The sequence below is a fragment of the Dendrobates tinctorius genome, unplaced genomic scaffold (genome assembly GCF_039654945.1).
Source record: "Dendrobates tinctorius isolate UK_male_01 unplaced genomic scaffold, ASM3965494v1 ptg000021l, whole genome shotgun sequence".
NCBI classification, from domain to species: Eukaryota; Metazoa; Chordata; class Amphibia; order Anura; family Dendrobatidae; genus Dendrobates; species Dendrobates tinctorius.
In genome coordinates, this window is record NW_027361689.1 from 42,431,016 (window position 1) to 42,450,401 (window position 19,386).

The window sequence follows — 19,386 nt, forward strand, 5'->3', positions numbered from 1 at the left end:
CCACCATCTATAGCAAGAACTGGAAACTATTCTGCAGCTATTGTGGAGAAGCATCAATAGATACTACCCATCCTAACATTCCTAAGATTCTCGACTTCCTACAGGCAGGTTTTAAAAAAGGCCTTAGACCTAGTACCCTGAGGGTGCAGATTTCGGCCCTTAGCATATTCTTTGACTCCGCTTTGTCCATACACCCCTGGATAGCTAGGTTCTCCAAAGCAGCACAGAGGCTCCGTATCACCTTTCGACCTTAATCTGGTCCTTAATACTCTGTGTAAACGCCCATACGACCTATCAGAAGACATGCAGATCAGCAAGCTCTTTCAAAATTGCGTATCTGGTGGCCATTACATCAGGAAAGAGGCCAGGGGACCTACTGGCCCTGTCCGTCCAAGACCCGTACTTGCAGGTGTTCGAAGACCGTTAAGTTTTGAGGCTCGACCCAACCTTTCTTCCTAAGGTTGTCTCAGACTCAAATATGAATCAGGAAGTTGTCCTTCCCTCATTTTGCCAATACCTTAAAAACCCGAAAGAGAGAACTTATCATAACCTAGATGTTAGGAAGACAGTTCTCAAATACTTAAAAGCAATGGTGGGGGGGGGGGGGGTTGGAGGCAAGACAAAAATCTATTCGTACGGTACGGGGGTCTAAATAAAGGTAGGAGGGCAGCAAAATCCACAATCGCCCGGTGGATTAGATCCACAATAAGTCTAGCCTGCGAAGCCCAGGGGAGATATCCTCCGGATGTTCTTAGAGCCCACTCTACTAGAGCTATAGCCACCTCATGGGCAGAAGAAGGGGGTGCTTCAGCAGACCAAATCTGCTGAGCTGCAACCAACCTAGTCTAACCTTAGTACCTTTTACTAAACACTACAAATTAGACATAGTCTCAGGGCAGTTAGCCTTCGATAGGAAGGTTCTTCACGCAGTGGTCCCTCCCTAGACTGTCACTCTTTGGTACTTCTCCATGGTTCTGTCAGGTGGTGAACTGGAAAACAGTAATTAGACCTACTGGTAATTGTATTTCCAGGAATCTATTCTGACAGCACTGCTAGTTCCCTCCCTATTGCAAATATTCTATACTAATGTGAAGTAACGTTTGTATAAGATTGTTTAATAAACTTTTGTTGCATCCATCCAGATGTGGTACTTTTAGGCTGAGTTCACACTTGGCATTTTTTCGCGTTTCCGTGGTGGTTTTAACCGCGCGATTTTGCCGCGAAAACGCAAAAAATAAGCATCCCATGCATTCCTATGGGATTCCGCAATGCTGTGTTAATGCTGCGGTTTTTACCTCGGCGGAATCGCTTCGCGGTAAAAAAACGCAGCATGCTCATTAATTTTGCAGAATCGCGGTGATCCCGCACCCATAGGAATGCATTGTTCGGCTTATTTCCCGCATGTGGCTGTGCACACCATGCGAAAAGTAAGCAGAACAATTGCGGATGGTACCCACGGTCCGGAGGAGAGGAGACTGTCCTCCGGGCTTTGGGTACCATATCCCTGTAAAAAATAGAATTTAAAATAAAAAATGTTGTTCTTACCTTCCGACGTCCCGCGCAGCCTTCCCGCCTCTCTCTACGCTCTCGTTCCCAGTAATCCTTTGCGAAAATGCCCGCGATGACGTCTGTTCTCGCGGGATCGCGAAGTCTTGCGGCCATTCGCGCGACGTCATCGCGAATGACCGCGAGACGTCGCGATCCTGCAAGAACGTACGTCATCGCGGGCATTTTCGCAAAGGATTACTGGGAACGAGAGTGTGGAGAGAGGTGGGAAGGCTGCGCGGGACGTTGGAAGGTAAGAATAACTTTTTATTTTTTTTTATTATTTTTTACATTTTATCTTTTACTACTGATGCTGCATAGGCGGCCTCAGTAGTAAAAAGTTGGTCACACCTGTCAAACACTGTGTTTGACGAGTGTGACCAACCTGTCAATCAGTTCTCCAAGCGATGCTACAGATCGCTTGGAAAATGCTAGCATTTTGCAAGCTAATTACGCTTGCAAAATGCTAGTTTTTCCGCGGGAAAATCGCGGTAATTTAAAATGCGATTTTTTTTTTTTTCCCGCGAAATGGAATCCCGGAACTCTCGCGGTAATTTCCGCGAGAGTTCCGCTACGTGTGAACTTAGCCTCAAGAAAACACTGAAGGGTCCTTTTAACTTCTCGTTGTTTCCAGTAGGTCTAATTACCGTTTTCTCCTTCGCCTCATTGGGTGTTATGCTGCTGCCACTAGGAGGCTGACACTAAGTGAATACAAGAAAAGTTAGCTCCTCTTCTGCAGTATACACCGACACACTGGCTCTATCCCGAACCAGTTCATGCTTAGTGTCTGTAGGAGGCACATGGGTCTGGTCTTCAGATCATAATTTTTTATTTGAATTTTTACTTTTTACCTTTTACTTCGGATTTTTTCAACGAGGATTACAGGAGCGACGGTTCCCTTCAGGGTTCTGATCTCCCCAAACCAACAACAGGCGGGAACGCCGAGTGTCGCCTCCACGTACCCCCTCCTGCACTGATTGAAGAGATGCCTGAGCTGGTTTAGGTGCGACTGGTCCCTTTAGGGCTACGCTTTCCTTGCACCTTCAACAGAGGGAACATGCAGTGTCGCCTCCATGTACCCCCTCCTGCAGCCAGGCCTAATTCTGCTGGACAGTGGCCCTGTTCCATCCCACGGTAGTGAAACCCTAGGATACACAGAGGCACTGCTGACGTCCGTGCAGCCCCAACTGCATCACCACTGCTTGAACAGCGGCGATGGAAGGAGGCGGACGGTCCCTCTCCACCCCCCCATCAAAGGGATTATGGATAAGAGGGTTCCTGCACTGTCCTCTGCTGCACCTGACCTGTAGGCAGAGCAGTCCGGCTCTGCACATCGTCCCACGGGCTGTTCTAGGTCATGGGGTAAGTGCCCAGGTCAGGTCCGACAGTGGTGGGGGCTCCTGAGCGGCGCCGCGTTCTTCTAGAGGGTCTGTTCGGCCGGTGTCGGAAATTTAGTCCCTGGCTTCGCCCTCTGCTAGGCCGCATGTTGAAAAGTCTGCCCCCTATGCGCGCTTCTTCTCTCGGCGTCCCCGCCCCCTCCCTTGGCGCTTCTCGCAGCGCGAGACTTACCTACCAGGAAGTCTTGTTGGCTATGTCTGGTGACTGGGGAAGTATTTTGAGCGGCCAGTGCACTGTGGCACCCGACACTATGTGTGTATGGTCCCAGAATCCATGGACTCCCAACAGTGCTACACACTTATTCAGGCAACAGCATAGGAGGATCTCGCTGCCTTCCCGCCTTGGTTTCAGAGTTCCTCACCGCTACTTAGCACCGCTGGGCACAGACCTGTCATCAAGGGTAAGCTCCACTGTGAATATCATTAGCCTTCTCTGCAGTACTTCTAAGAAGCCCAGTAAGGCTCATACAGCATTTTTCCTGTCACTCTGCGTTACCACGGGACAGATTTCACCATTCTCAGGAGCCCTCTGCCGACCTCGACCCGGGGTCTCTAATCTCCCTGAGTGGGCCACGTCACAGTCACAGTTTATGGCTTCTCTAGCCAGAGCGATTGAGTCTCTCCATGATCCTTCCACGGATCGGACAGTTCCTATTCCACACAGGAACCGTCAGCCTGCAGTGGCTGCTCTCAATCGAGAGATACACAGGCACTTTGAAAACGGGTCAATAGCATGTCTCCCGGGCCTTCATGCGCCTCGCCATCAGTGGCTTCCGTCTCGCTCTCCCCCTCCCAGTGGTATGCAGCGAACATGGCTTTGAGTTCGAGTCGGACGGATCCCCTTGACCTGGAATCGTCAAAATATCAGGCGACGGTGGATAGTCGCATATAAGGCCGTCAACCAGAGATGGCATAGAGAGCGACCGGATAAACGCTTCACAGGTCATAAACCTCTTGAGCGAGATATCCCTATCCTTGGATCTCTGTAAGGAGTGGACAGCATCCCCTCCAGTTGATTCACCTGTATCTCGCCAGACGTCAAAAACCCTTATCCTTTCCAGATGTATCTTCAGTTAAAGATTCCACAGACCGTCAGATGAAGTCTCCTGACGTTCGGGATTGAAAGCCTCGGGTTCAGCACTCTCACCGCCTTTTGCAGTGGTGTGGGTAGCCAAAGCCATGCTCTCTTGGATAGATGCCCTTGGCAGAGCTATACAGACCAGTAAGCTTCCCCCGGAGACAGTGGAGCTGGCAAATCAGATTGCCTTGGTCGAGGATTATTTGGTGCACGCTTTTCTTGATGCCGCTAACTGTTCTGCTCTGGCAGGCTCTAAAGCTATTTCTATCAGGTGATCCGTGTGGCTCAGGCAATGGCGAGCGGATCCTGCGTCCAAAAGTCTCTAACTTCTCTGCGTTATCAGAGTGGCCGTGTGCGGCTGGACCCAGAAATCATGGAGGTGTCACACAGACGTATGAGCTAAATGATGTGTAGTCCCCTCTACACGTTGACATCATGAACCTGTTGTATATTGGCTGCATCAGGTGGTCTCTCCACTGCACAAACCATCTATTCAAGGAGAAGCTATATCCGCTTATCTCTGACGCCACAGGAGGGTAAAGTAAATTCTTCCCCCAGCACAAAGTCAAACGACTCCCAGGTTTCCTACAGCACCAACCAGTCGTGGAGAAGCCGGCCAAAACAGTCCAGAGCTAAGGGATCCAGGTCCCTTTGATTTTCTTCTCAATGACTCATGGCATTATTCGGTCCACACCAGCAAGGTAGGCGGTCGCCTCCATTTGTTTCATCAGGTCTGGCTCTCTGTCGTGCACTGGCTCTCCAAATGTGTCTAGGACCTGATGTCTTCTGGATATAAAATAAAATTCTCTATGCGGTTCTTCCCTTCTCGTCCAGAAAACGCAAGATTAAAAAGTGTGATACTCGAACCTGTGTGTGGCTCCAAAAAAGGGACGGGTCAGTGCGGCCCATTCTGGATCAAACTTCTAAACAAGTTTTGGCAGAGTTCGGCTCTTCAGGACAGAGTCCCTCGTTCTGTCATAACCTCTACAGAGGAGGGGGAGTTACTAGCATTCATCAACATCCGAGATGCTTGTCTTCATGTCCCTATCTTTCCCCCTTACCAGGAGTCCCTGCGCTTTGCTGTTCATGAGGAACACTTCCAGTTCACAACCTTGCCCTTTGGTCTTGCCACCGCCTCAAGTGTTCTCGAAGGTCATGGCAGCTGTCATGTCCATTCTGCACTCTCGAAACATGGTCGTGTTGCCATACTTAGACCACTTTCTAATTAAGGGACCTTCCTTCCAAACCTGCGCGGAGCACGTGCATATCACTTGGGGTACTCTTTCACGCCGGGGCTGGTTGATATTTAAAAAAAATAAATAAATCCACAGTTCCAGCTCAGCGGATATATATATATATAATATGTGTGTGTGTAATTATATATTTTTTTTTTTAGTTGATCCTGGACACCTCCCGTGGGTCGGTGATTCTCCCTCGAGACAAGATCTTTGCTCTCCAACAGGGAGCCCGGACTTTTTGTTGTCCATCCCCTCATTCCATCCGATTCTTCATGCGGGTAATGGGGAAAATGGTGGCAGCGATGGAAGCCGTTCCCTTCGCCCAGCTACACCTCCATCCTGCAACATGCGCTTCTGGCAGCCTGACACAGGATCCTGTTACCTTTCAACCGGCTGTGCCGCTTGCTCCCGCGGGTCAAGCAGGCGCTCAGGTGGTGGGCGTTGGCGTCTTGCCTCAACCAGGGGAGATCCTTTTTCTCCCGATCCATTGGCAAGTGGTCACTACCGATGCCAGCCTTCTCGCCTTGGGAGTCTCGCCTTCTGATCATCGTCCTGGACATTTGGGCGATCTGGTTATCGCTACGGCTTTTCTATTATCTCCTGGTGAGTCGCCCCATCCGAGTTCAACCAGATAACGCCACGGCTGTGGCATATATCAATTATCAAGAGTCTACTCGCGGCAGGGATGTAATGTGCGAGGTGGTTCACATCCTCCACTGGGCCGAGAGGATCCACTCGGTCTTTTCAGCGGACCACATTCCGGACGTCGAAAACCAGGCGGCAGACCCCCTCAGCCGTCAAGCTTTCACCTCGGGAGAGTGGGCTGTTCATCCGGAGGTCCTCCATCACATTTGTCATCGCTGGGGGACCCCGGACGTGGATCTGTTGACTTCAAGATTAAACCTACAGCATATCTAAAAATGGCAGTTTGGAGAAGGCACCCTTGTAATATCAGGGACCTGGAGCAGTTTGCCAAAGAAGATTGGTCTAAAATTCCAGCAGAGCATTGTAAGAAACTCATTGATGGTTACTGGAAGCGGTTGGTCACAGTTATTTTGGCTAAAGGTTGTGCAACCAAGTATTAGGCTGAGGGTGCCAATACTTTTGTCTGGCCCATTTTTGGAGTTTTGTGTGAAATGATCAATGTTTTGCTTTTTTGCTTAATTCTCTTTTGTGTTTTTTTCATTTAAGACAAATTAAATGAAGATAATACCAAAGAATTTGTGTTTGCAATCATTTTCAGGAAGAAACTGAGTATTATCTGACAGAATTGCAGGGGTGTCAATACTTTTGGCCACAACTGTAAGTAGCTATTGAAAGTACCATGCAGAGAATGCTATACATATGTAGAGACACAAAAGACCTGGTAGTCATAAAGTAACTGCATGAGATGTGTATGGGCCAGCCAGACAAAATTCAGTGAGGCCAAACCAGCACAGGAGAGCTCAAAATTGGTTTCTAGGTGTGTGGCCCCATTTAGTCAAAGTGCCGAGTGCAGCTTTGGGATGGGGAAGTGGGGGGGAGCAATAGGCCCCACGTGTATCGCCACAGCCTACGTGGCTTCCTCGGGGGAGAATGAAGTGCAGGCCTTTCCCGTACTTTCTTGCCTAGTCGCTCCAGATTGGCCACACCGGGCGTGGTATGAGGAGCTAGTGCAGCTTGTCACCATCATCCCCTGGCGCTACTGGATCGACCAGATCTGCTCTCTCAGGGCCTGATTTGCCACCAGAATTCAGGGGCCCTATGTTTTATAGCTTGGCCGTTGAATCCTGGATCCCAACCTAGTCTGGGTTCTACCATGATTAGCGCCCGGAAGCCTGAGTCAGTGCGCATCTATCACCACACCTGGAAAACCTTTTTCGCAGGGTGCGAGACTGGACGTCTTTCCCTCGTCTTCTCCATTCCTACCATTTTGGAGTTCCTCCTCCAAGTCGGCCTGGACTCAGGCCTTGTGCTTAGCTCCCTCAAGAGTCAGCTCTCAGCTTTATCGATTTTATTCCAGCGCAGGATTGCTTCCAATCCGCAAGTGACGACTTTCATTCAGGGGGTCTCTTATGTGGTACCCCACTATAGGATGCCGTCGGACGCGTGGGACCTTAACCTGGTCCTGGGTGTTCATCAGGACACTCCTTTCGAACCGCTGCAGGACGTCTCGTTGGCCTTCCTTTTTTGGAAGGTCGCTTTTCTTCTCATGGTGGCATCAATCAAGCGAATCTTGGATCTAGCCGCCCTGTCCTGTCGAGCCTCTTTCCTAATCTTCCACCAAGAGAAGGTGGTTTTTCAGGCCGTTTTGTTGACCAGGGTGGTCTCTTCTTTCCACGTCAACGAGGACATTGTTCTGCTGTTGTTTTGTCCGGCACTGGTACATCGTATTGAGAGGGCTCTTCACGCTCTAGATAGGGTGAGGGCTACAGAAGGTACTTCCGTAAGTAGGACGCCTTATTCTTGCTTCCTGAGGGTCACAGGAAGGGCTTAGCAGACTAGAAGTCCACTATAGCTAGGTGGAATCCAACAGCTATTCAGGAATCTGACCGTGTCGGACGCAAGCCTATCCCAGCGTGGATAAGGACACACTCCTCTCGGTTGTTGACTTTTCTTGGGACATTCAGCACCAGGCGTCGGCGGAACAGGTCTGCAAGGCTGCAACTTGGTCCAGTCTGCACACATTCTTGAAGCACTACAATATCCACACTCAGGCTTCCGTGGATGCGGGTCTGGTCAGATGTTGCCTGCAACCGGCAGTTGCGCCCCTTTAGTCAGTTGGTGCGTGGAGTTTGATCTGTCATTGTTCCCTACCCAGGGACTGCTTTAGGACGTCTCATGGTCTTGTGTCCCCCAATGAGGAGAAGGAGAAACAGGGATTTTTGTGTACTCACCGTTAAATCATTTTCTCTGAGCCACTCGTTGGGGGACACAGCACCCACCCTATTGGCCTGATGACTAGGTTTGTTCTTTGGTTTGACATGTTTTACCTGTGTTTGATGTTTATGATCTCCTACTGCTTTGTCACTGATCTGGTTCGGGCTGGAGCCAGTGGTAGGTGTATACTGCGGAGAAGGAGCTAACTTTTTTTGTATTCATTTAGTATTAGTATCAGCCTCCTAGTGGCAGCAGCATACAACCATGGTCTTGTGGCTCGGAGAAAAGGAATTTATGGGAAGTACACAAGAATCCCTGTTTTTAGCTTGAGCCACCTGGTTGTTTTTGGATTAAGTTTAGGTTTTGTCCTTGCAAGGGGCATGGTTAGTGCAGGATGTATATCCCTCGCTTCCTATGGTTATTTTGTTTTTAGCTGTACTAGATCTGGATCCCTGCTGCGCTAACCAAGTCTAAATTCTTTGAATTTCCAGGTCACTTTCACCAACTAAGCCCTCTGAAGTGGATACAGAATATCAAAATCTGCCTTTCTCCAGCCTTAATGTGAATTCTACCTGGCAGAAAACCTCTGCATTTACCCGCACTATTTCACCGGGCTCCATCTCTCCACTACATAATCAGGTGGGTGTCAAAAATGCCCGCCAATTCTGATAAGTCCTGGCTTATTAAAATTTGACAATGTTTTTTTTTTTTTTTTCCCTCAAACTCAATACTTATTTGAAAAAAAAGGAAAAATTAGTCATTACTGGTTTTGCAGCGGCCACTAAGGCTTGTTTAGATTACTATTTCCTGTCCTTTCAGGAAGAGTTTACAGCAGTTTCCTTATCAGAGGCAGGGTAACAATGACACCTGTATACATAGGATCCATCAATTACAACAATGATATCACAGCTGCTTCTCCCTTTGCAGTGACTTTTGGACATGCTCATTAGCTGCATCAACACAAAAGATAGGGTCTCTGACCATTGTGGCTAACATACATACGAAGTTCTGTAAACAGGAAGTATGATTTTGAGAAAAGAAAAAATATTATATAATTAATGACTTGACACTTGAGCCTTCTCTTACCGCCCCCAAATGATTTTTTTTTTTTTCACCCCATTTTTTTTAATCTTCTTGTGCATTATATTTGTAAAATAAATGGTGTAATTCTAAATTACAACTCATCCTATATGAAAACGATACCCACATTGCTTGCAGAGAAAAAAGAAAGTAAAAAAAGGCACGGCTTTTGGAAGAAAGGGAAGGAATAATAGAAGCGCAAAAAAAAGGGGGGGTTAAGGAAGACCTAAAAAAGAAACTTTACACGTCTCTTGGATTTGGGTTTGATTCATGTAGAAATTTTAGTGTAATTTGTTCTTATTCCCCCCTGTGTCTCAGGGTCAGCCGGTGGAGGAGGTAAAGGCTCAAGCACTGTGCTCCTGGACTGCAAAAAAGGACAACCACTTGAATTTTACCAAAAACGATACCATTATTGTTTTGGAACAGCAAGAGAACTGGTGGTTTGGCGAAGTTCGAGGTCAGAAGGGATGGTTTCCAAAATCCTATGTGAAGATTATCCCTAATGAAGCCAAAAGCCCCGAGTGAGTAGATTCAAAAACTTATCCTGAAAAGCTGCATTTTTCAGGATAATTACTATGCTATATTTAACTATATATTCTGATGCTCTAACCGCTGTTACAGCCAGGGGGCGCTGTGTATGCGCTTCAGAATGCGCTTGAAGGTATAAGTAGGATGGTGAATTAGGGACTGGCATTATTGTAAATGGCCGGTATGTGTCACAGAGGTTCTCTGCGCGTTAAGCCCAAAATGATATGGTTATGCTGGGACTTTAATTCTACAAGTATTTGTTGTGCATTATTTATAAAGGGGGCTTATAGGGTTAGTCAAAGAGCTGGGCGGGAATTGACTAACCACACATCTACCGCCCATCCATGGGGGTGGTTACAACCATATAATGTGACTGAGGTCTGGTTACATGGTCAGAGTGTGTGTACCTGAATGATTCAGGGTGCAAAGTCTTGGAAGGTCTGTGTTGGAATATCCTGGGAGTAGGATCAGATTCCTGGAGCACGTGGTGAGACCTTGGACCTGGTGGCCTGGGTGTTGGACGAACATCCTGAATAGCACCCGGACAGGCCACGTGTGTGCGGAGCCTAGGACTGCCCCACACTGAGAAAGACGCTGTCCTGTTGAGGACCTTGGACTGATGAGGAGTCAGCCTGTGGAGCAGGAGCTCCTGAAAGGTAGCCCCGGGTATGGGGAAAGAACTATGTGCACTGACAAAGGTCAGTTACTGAACTGTGTGGTCACCTAGTGACTGGAGAGAGTCCGGCGTGACTAGTGAATGCTGTATAAAGCCATACGTGATAAAGTAATGGACTATGTGTAAGCTGGTGATGTAAAACCTGGCTTACGGTGCGGTTTTTGATGTTTAAATAAACCCTATGGACTGTTTTGTGTGGAAAACTGTTCCTGAGTAATCCGCTGCCAAGCGAGTATGCCACAATATATACTGTATATATATTGTATGTGTATATATAAATATCGGGGCGGCACGGTGGCTCAGTGGTTAGCACTGTAGCCTTGCAGCGCTGGGGTTCTGGGTTCGAATCCCACCAAGGACAACATCTGCAAACATGTTCTCCCCGTGTTTGCGTGGGTTTCCTCCGGGTACTCCGGTTTCCTCCCACATTCTAATAATGTGTGCAAACTGTAAAGCGCTGCGGAATATGTTAGCGCTATATAAAATTAAAGATTATTATATATATGTGTATGCATGTGTATATATACTGTATGTATATATAATATATAGTGTACATAATACACACATGCTCGCTGCAGCATTGTAATGTCATATTTGTCATGCAGACCTGAGCCTGTGTATGCAGCTGTCAAGAAGAAGTCCACAACCCCTTCTGAAGGTGAGGCCCAAATTGAGGCAAGTTTTCTCTGGGCATCTCACATGCCCCATATGCAGTTTTTCGCACAGTTGACAGCAACAGTACTATCTTTTTGTCCTCTTATATACCCCAAAACGTAACCGAAAAAATTGAACTGGGGTATAAGTTGATATGCATGCAAAATAGGAGGATTTTCTCACTGGCCATTAAAGTATTGACTAACTAACATAGGGTACTTGGTAAACACTATTTTTCTAGCAAGTCGAAGACACTCGGTTAGCACCCGTTCATACGCCGTATCTGAGCACGCTGGGGTAACGCCGTATCTGAGCACGCTGGGGTAACGCCGTATCTGAGCACGCTCGCGCATCACTAGTCTGAACCTGTAGAATTATTCACATTGGCGTCACTTTGACACATGATAAGTTTTTAATACTAGAGGTTAGGACCATCCTGATTTGGGGTCACCTTGATGTTCCCATCATTGCTTTTTAACCACTTTTAAATGGATCAATCCTGATGGGGTGTCCACCTGCCATGTGTAAGCATAAACCCCCCTCTCATCAGTGTTTACGCCAGAAAATTGGCATATAAAACATAAAAAAAAAATTGCTAAATGTTTGCAGAGTGGCGAAAACATTTTGCAACTTTTGGTATTTTCACACCAATTTTGGTAGCTTTCCCAAAATGTGTGGAGATGGGGAAAAACTGTAAATGCTCCTATGCCAAAAATTTTACCTCCATCCCTAACTGGAAAAACATTTCTGGCGAGGCGCAAGATGTTAATTCTATGCACCGAATTGATAAGCTGGCGTGCATTTCTTAAAGGGGTTGTCCACTTCTCGGACAACACACAGTTCCGCAATCAGGACTATTTACAAAAATGGATTTTTCTAAATGATGGAAGCCAAGGAGTACCAGTCTGCAGAGATGGCCGTAGACTTTACATTTCTGCGATCTGTAGCATCTGATTAGTTTTCTTTATCTATACAGAATATATTGCCCTGTACCCCTATTCCAGCAACGAAACGGGCGACCTCATATTTAATGAAGGCGACGTGATCCAGGTGACGCAGAAAGACGGCGAGTGGTGGACTGGAATGGTCGGTGACCAGACTGGAATATTCCCATCAAACTACGTGCGCTCACGGGATCAAGAGGTAGGTGGCGGGATCAATAAAATGAAAAATAAAAATTTGAGCGATTTACGTTTTGCAATATATAAAAACAAAAATCCATATAAATCTCCTGTAATGTGTCCCCGAAACATAGAAGAATAATCATCATCTTTATTTCAGGGTTTTGGCAGTGTTGGCAAAACTGGAACTCTAACCAAAAAGCCGGGTATGTGGTGGAGAATCCGTGCTCCATTCTTCATCGCATCTGTTTTGCCAGGAATCGCCACCGACCTACTTGCTGATATTTCCTTTTTCTATCACAGAGATCGCCCAGGTCACGACAGCATATGCAGCGACAGGAACAGAGCAACTCAGCCTGGCCCCTGGACAGCTCATCCTCATTCTGAAGAAGAATCCGTCCGGCTGGTGGCAAGGAGAACTACAGGTACCATGGATGGAAGGAGCAGACCTCAGTCCGTTCATAGCAAAGCGTTAGTGTCAGGAGAGAAAATAAAACATCCATACAGTGTTTACAGGGGTGAACCCTATTGGACAACCACTACAAGGTGCAGCAGAAAATAGGGATTTTTGTGTACTCACCTTAAAATCCTTTCTTTATCGCCTTATTGGGGGACACAGAATACCATGGGTGTATGCTGCTGCTGCTAGGAGGCTGACACTATGCAAAACAAGAACATTAGCTCCTCCCCGGCAGTATACACCCACCGACAGGCACTAGGCACCTCAGTTTGTGCTTAGTGTCTGTAGGAGGCGGACCGGGATCTTCCCAGATCCGCAATTGACCTTTTCTTCCTTTAGGTGTTCTAGTGTGAACTTTTTAATTCTCTTGTCTTTTATTTTGCAGATTCAAGTCGGGAAACAGGGTGAAAATTCACTCTGATTTCCCATATCAGGCGGCTGAGCGAGCAGTGTGGTGATCCCACATCGCAACTCTCAGTGTGCTGGCAGGACTTTGTCCCATATCACCTCCGGGTGCTATGGGACGCGGACAGGTGGCTGGTCCTTGCCAAAAATCCCCCTCCTCACCCCTCTCTCGGGACAGGGCTGAGAGGAAGACGGCGATCGCAAGATTCCCCTCGACATCAAGAGGTTAATGCCGTCTTCTACAGAAAGCGGGTACAGAGGACAGGTGAGAGGCCCCTGTGGTCATCCTCTTCAGGGACTTCAGGTAGGTGCCTGAACGATCCCTCCAGCCCGCAGCATCCCCAAAAAGGCACATTGGTGGGTAACTGGACATCACCAGGATTTGAATTTCCCGCCCCTCACCTGCCTGTCGGGCGCCGCTCTCACCAGCCGCGCGCCTCTCCACTCATATTACAAGGCTGAATACAGGGGTTTTTTCTCTCCCTGTTTTCATAGCTGGCCATGTTTTCCCACAGCTCTCCTGCGCGCCAGTACCTCCATTACAGGGACTTTCTCTTCTCCTCCTGGGCGTTTTAATCACGGGGCTGCGGCGCTGCTTTTTTACTTTCACTTTGTTGCCCGCTCTCAGAGCGCCTCCTCCTCTTTCTGAGCGCGCTTTCCTCGCGCCTTTTTTAGCCCATCACAGGGCTCCTCATCCCCTTCCTTCATCTCTGCTCCAATTGCGGCTCAGCCGCTAAGCTCCGCCCACCGCTGACCTCATCAGGCATTTCCTGTTTCTTCGGTCCTGCTTTCTGCGCTGCTTGGGGGACACTTCAGCGTTTCTGCTGCTCGCCGGAACTAGGTAGGCTCTGCTCTATGCAGAGATATTAGCCCTCCTCCGCAGTTCTTTCCCCAATTTCCGCGGACATTCAGCGCAGTTTTCCTTATGCCCTACCCTGCAGGGGATCTCTGTTTCAGGCCCACCGCTACTCATTACGCCTGTGCTCGCTGTAAAAGGAAGTGGGCTTCAGGTCAGCCATCTCCTTTCTGCCCGTCCTGCAGTCCTTCAGCTATGTCGGCCTCTCAGGAGTACACAGATCCCCGTGATGGGGGTACTTCTCCTCTCCCAGAATGGGCCGTAGCCATGTCTCAGTCGGTATCCGATCTGACCAAAGTTTCTCAGTCCCTGGTCCAGGTCCTAGAACGTTTGCCTCAGCTATCTTCAGCCACCGCTGCTCCGACCGCCTCTCAGGGTGAGTCGTCCGCTCCTGACCGCGACCTTCAGAGGGACAGGCCGAATAGGATGTCCAGGAAGCGTCTCCTATCGGGCTCGTCTTCCAGTTCGCTAGGCCCGTCTGCTTCACCCAGGGGTCCGTCTCCTTCAGTGGACGACCTTGGGTCAGACGACGATCCACAATCAGGATCTAGTTCAGAAGCAGATGACATGTCTAAAACACGAAGTATGGTCGATAGTCTTCTCTCAGCCATCTTCCAAACCCTGGAGATTAAGCAGGACAAGCCCCTTCCTCAGGAATGTTCTGTTCCATTTAAACGGTCAAAACCTCCATCTAAAACTTTTCCGAACCACTACGAGTTTGATACTACTCTAGCCAAACATTGGGAGCACCCTGAGCAGCGTTTTTCCGGCCGCAGGTATTTGGATGTTTTGTACCCATTTGAGGCTGATTTGCTTTCTAAATGGACCCTCCCGTTTCTCGCATAGCCTCTAAGACAGTTCTGTCCCTTCCAGACGGTGCATCGCTTAAGGATCCGACGGACAGGCAGTTAGAATCTTTGGCGAAGTCTATCTTTGAGGCCTCCGGTGCCTCCCTCTGCCCTATTTTCGCTTTCTCCTGGGTAGCTAAAGTCATTTCGGCTTGGGCAAAAATTCTTCGCAGGGGCATCTTAGCGGCAGCTCCCCAGGACGAGCTGGCAGATCTGGCAGATCAAATTAATCACGCGGGTAAATACCTTTTAGCCGCCTCCTTAGATGCGGCCGGTTGTGTAGCTAGGGCTAACAGCAATATAGTAGCTGTACGCCGAGTTCTTTGGCTAAAGTCATGGAATGCGGATACCACCTCAAAAAAGTCGCTCACCAATCTGCCGTTCCATGGTTCTAGGCTCTTTGGGGCCAAACTGGATCAAATAATTTCCGATGCCACTGGGGGTAAAAGTACTTCTCTCCCCCAGTCTCGACCAAGACGCTTCTTTAATAGAAAGGGTTTTCGGCCATTTAGGCCCTTTCGTCCGTTCTCGTCCACAGAGAGATCTGTCCAGCAAGAGCGTCCTTCCGCTTCTAGGGAGCGAGAGCAGAAGAAACCTTCTTACAAGCCCGCTCCCCGCTGGAGATCTAGAGGACAATACTCCAGGTCCTCAGATGCCCGTTCCGGTAGGTTTGCCTCCAAGTGACGGGGCACCCCCACCTGGAAATTTTTCCAGGGTGGGAGGCAGACTTTCCTTTTTCGTGGACGCTTGGCTGTCGGTTGTCGACGACGCTTGGGTCAGAGAAATCATCGCATCCGGTTACAAGATAGAATTTTCTTCCCCGCCAGACAGGCGTTTTTTCCTTTCTCGTCCGCCAAGACAACGGTCCCACATTCCAGGATTCTTTCAGGCCGTCTCCTCCCTTCTTTCCGCCGGAGTCATTGTTCCCGTTCCCTCAGACGAACGGTTTTCAGGGTTCTACTCAAATCTCTTCGTAGTCCCGAAGAAAGACGGTTCCCTGCGGCCAATCCTGGACCTCAAGTTGCTCAATCGCCACGTGAAGATTCTTCACTTCAAAATGGAGTCTCTTCGATCGGTGATAGCCTCAATGGAGCCTGGAGAATTTCTCTGTTCTGTGGACATACGGGATGCCTATCTTCACATCCCTGTTTGCTTGCAGCATCAGAAATATCTCAGGTTTGCGATTCAGGACGATCATTACCAGTTCACGGCTCTCCCTTTCGGCCTAGCCTCCGCTCCCCGTGTTTTCACGAAAGTGATGGCGACGGTCATGGCCATCCTTCGATCCAGAGGGATTCTCATCATTCCTTATCTGGACGATCTCTTAATCAAGGGCTCGTCCCGTCAAGACTGTCTCCTAAGTCTTCAGATAACCCTGGATACTCTCGACCGTCTCGGATGGTTAGTCAACAAAGAAAAGTCCGTCCTCAGCCCCACTCAGCGTCTGACCTTTTTAGGCATGGAGTTCGACACGAACCTGGCCAGGGTGTTTCTTCCGAGGGAAAAATTTGCGGCTCTGTTCAAAGGAATTCGAGCCCTCAAACGGCCGACGCCCATTCCCCTTCGATTCTGCATGAAAGTTCTGGGGAAGATGGTAGCTTCCTTGGAAGCAGTGCCCTTTGCACAGTTTCACCTTCGTCCTCTTCAGCTGTCCCTCCTTTCAGCCTGGGACAAGACGTCGAGGTCCTTAGACCGGCCAATTCTCCCTCTCAAAGTGAGGCAATCCCTCACTTGGTGGACGATGTCTTCATCAGTCCTCCAAGGGAGGTCCTTCCTCCCGCTTCGGTGGCAAGTCATCACCACCGATGCCAGCCTCCTGGGTTGGGGAGCGGTTTTTCATCAGAGGACGACTCAAGGACACTGGAACCCTCAGGAAGCTCTTCTTCCTATCAATCTGCTCGAGATCAGAGCAATCTTTCTGGCCCTTCTTCGCTGGCAACCCCTTCTCGTCGGCAAGCCGATCCGCATTCAGTCGGACAACGCCACGGCTGTGGCGTACATAAACCATCAGGGCGGCACGCGCAGCCACCAAGTCATGTCAGAAGTGGCCAGGATTCTGCGCTGGGCGGAACGTTACGTCCCAGCAATCTCCGCCGTTCACATTCCAGGGGTGGAAAACTGGGCAGCCGACTTTCTGAGTCGTCAAGGCCTAGCGTCAGGCGAATGGTCTCTCCATCCCTCAGTCTTCGATCAGATATGCAAGCGCTGGGGTTCTCCGGACGTCGACCTCATGGCATCTCGGATGAACCACAAAGTTCCACGCTTCGTAGCCAGGTCCAGGGACCCTCTAGCCGTCGCTTGCGACGCTCTAGTAATTACGTGGTCCCAGTTCCAACTCCCTTATCTTTTTCCACCTCTTGCCTTGATCCCAAGAGTGGTCAAGAAGATAAAATCGGAAGGCGTTCCAGTAATTCTTGTGGCTCCAGACTGGCCGAGACGGCCTTGGTATGCGGAACTGGTGAACATGCTCGCGGACGTTCCCTGGAGACTTCCAGTCCGTCCGGATCTTCTCTCGCAACGCCCCCTTTACCACGAGAATTCTCGGTCTCTGAATTTAACGGCATGGCCGTTAAGGCCGCAATCCTAAGAGAATCAGGTTTTTCCAACCAGGTGATTCAGACGATGATCAAAGCTAGGAAGCCAGCCTCTTCCCGCATTTACCACAGGTGTTGGAAGGCTTTTTTCCGCTGGTGCGACGATAAAGTTTTTCCAATGGCCTTTTCCATTCCATCCTTACTGGGTTTTCTCCAGTCTGGCTTAGATTCGGGTCTGTCTCTCAGCACCCTGAAGGGCCAGGTTTCTGCCTTGTCTATCCTCTTTCAAAGAGAGCTCGCTTCCTTACCGCAGGTTAAGACGTTCCTCCAAGGAGTCGCTCATGTGGCTCCTCCTCATCATTCACCAATAGAACCGTGGGATCTCAATCTCGTTCTTGGCGCTCTCCAAAAGGCGCCGTTTGAACCCATCCAGGACATTCCTTTGTCGCTTCTGTCATGGAAGGTGACCTTTTTGATCGCCATTACATCCATCAGAAGAGTTTCTGAGTTAGCGGCCTTGTCATGCCGTTCTCCTTATCTGGTGCTCCATCAGGATAAAGTCGTCCTCAGGCCCGTTTCTTCCTTCCTGCCAAAGGTGGTTTCCTCCTTTCACATCAACGAGGATATCGTTCTTCCATCGTTTTGTCCAGCTCCTTCTCACCCTCTTGAGAGGTCACTCCACGAGCTGGATGTTGTTAGAGCCTTGCGTGTCTACCTCGCTAGGACCGCTTCACTTCGTCAATCCGATTCATTGCTGGTCATCTCTGAAGGTCACAGGAAAGGGCTTCCGGCATACAAATCCACTATCGCTCGCTGGATTCGTTCTACCATTCAGGAAGCATACCGACTTCAGGAAAGACGGCCCCCTCCGGGAGTGAGAGCTCACTCCACCCGGGCTGTGGCAGCTTCGTGGGCCGTTCGACACCAGGCTTCGGCTCTGCAACTTTGCAGGGCCGCGACCTGGTCATCCTTGCACACATTTGCGAGGTTCTACAGGGTTCATACCCAGGCCTCGTCTGATGCAGTTGTTGGTAGGAAGGTTCTGCAGGCGGCGGTGGCGCACCGGCCGACCTAAGCCTTTCCTGTTCTTTCGTTCCTTATTGCTGTTCCCGCCCTTGGGACTGCTTTGGAACGTCCCATGGTATTCTGTGTCCCCCAATAAGGCGATAAAGAAAGATGGATTTTTGGTTCTTACCGTAAAATCTCTTTCTTGGAGCCTTCATTGGGGGACACAGCACCCTCCCTGTTTAAATGGTACCGTGTTGGGTCTTTGAGTCCCCTGTTGGGTTGGTACATATATTTAGAGAGTTTCCGTTTCTTCTCCTACTGCTTTAGCACCAACTGAGGTGCCTAGTGCCTGTCGGTGGGTGTATACTGCCAGGGAGGAGCTAATGTTCTTGTTTTGCATAGTGTCAGCCTCCTAGCAGCAGCAGCATACACCCATGGTGTTCTGTGTCCCCCAATGAAGGCTCCAAGAAAGAGATTTTACGGTAAGAACCAAAAATCCATCTTTTCTCCAAGCCCACTGTCTGTGTCCCCCAATGAGGCGTAGGAGAAATAAAATCGGAGAAACTATGCCAGAATAGTTTAGCAACTTGTCCCCTGCAGAGGAGGAGGGGGATGCGGATGCAGTTTGTGTATCCAAGGCTCTGTGCAACCGGTAAAAAGTTTTATTTATAGGTCTGCCATGGAGCAGAACAGTAATTGCAGAGTGATGCGATACACTACACTCATGTACTATTCCAGAGGATACATTTTTGTGTGATTCTCCTTCTTCAGGCCAGAGGCAAGAAGCGGCAGAAGGGATGGTTTCCGGCTTCCCATGTTAAATTACTAGGACCAAGTAACGACAAGGTAGCTCCAGCATTAACACCAGGTATGAATTTGTTTTAAAGATAAACTAAAATAAATATATATATATATATATATATATCTCTATATTGTTTTTTATTACATGATCTGTAATTAAATAAAAATTAGTAATCTTGTAGTTTTCACACTGACCACTGAGACTAATTTAGACTCCAAAGAGTTTACAGCAGTTTCATTTTCATTAGAGACCAGATTGCTCTGACAGGTAACACCTCTGGACACCGTTAAGGACACG

General features: G+C 48.8%; 1 protein-coding gene across 5 annotated transcripts in view; it reads left to right on the forward strand.

Annotated features, from left to right (window-relative positions):
• ITSN2 (intersectin 2) overlaps window positions 1-19,386 on the forward strand; it is a 195,723-nt gene that overhangs the window by 97,636 nt on the left and 78,701 nt on the right. For all 5 annotated transcript variants that reach the window (XM_073568317.1, XM_073568316.1, XM_073568319.1 and 2 more), the window contains 7 exons: window positions 8,609-8,756; window positions 9,516-9,718; window positions 11,007-11,059; window positions 12,032-12,198; window positions 12,337-12,382; window positions 12,480-12,601; window positions 19,059-19,155. In XM_073568317.1, the coding sequence (XP_073424418.1) occupies window positions 8,609-8,756; window positions 9,516-9,718; window positions 11,007-11,059; window positions 12,032-12,198; window positions 12,337-12,382; window positions 12,480-12,601; window positions 19,059-19,155 (836 nt within the window). The remainder of the gene's footprint in view (window positions 1-8,608; window positions 8,757-9,515; window positions 9,719-11,006; window positions 11,060-12,031; window positions 12,199-12,336; window positions 12,383-12,479; window positions 12,602-19,058; window positions 19,156-19,386) is intronic.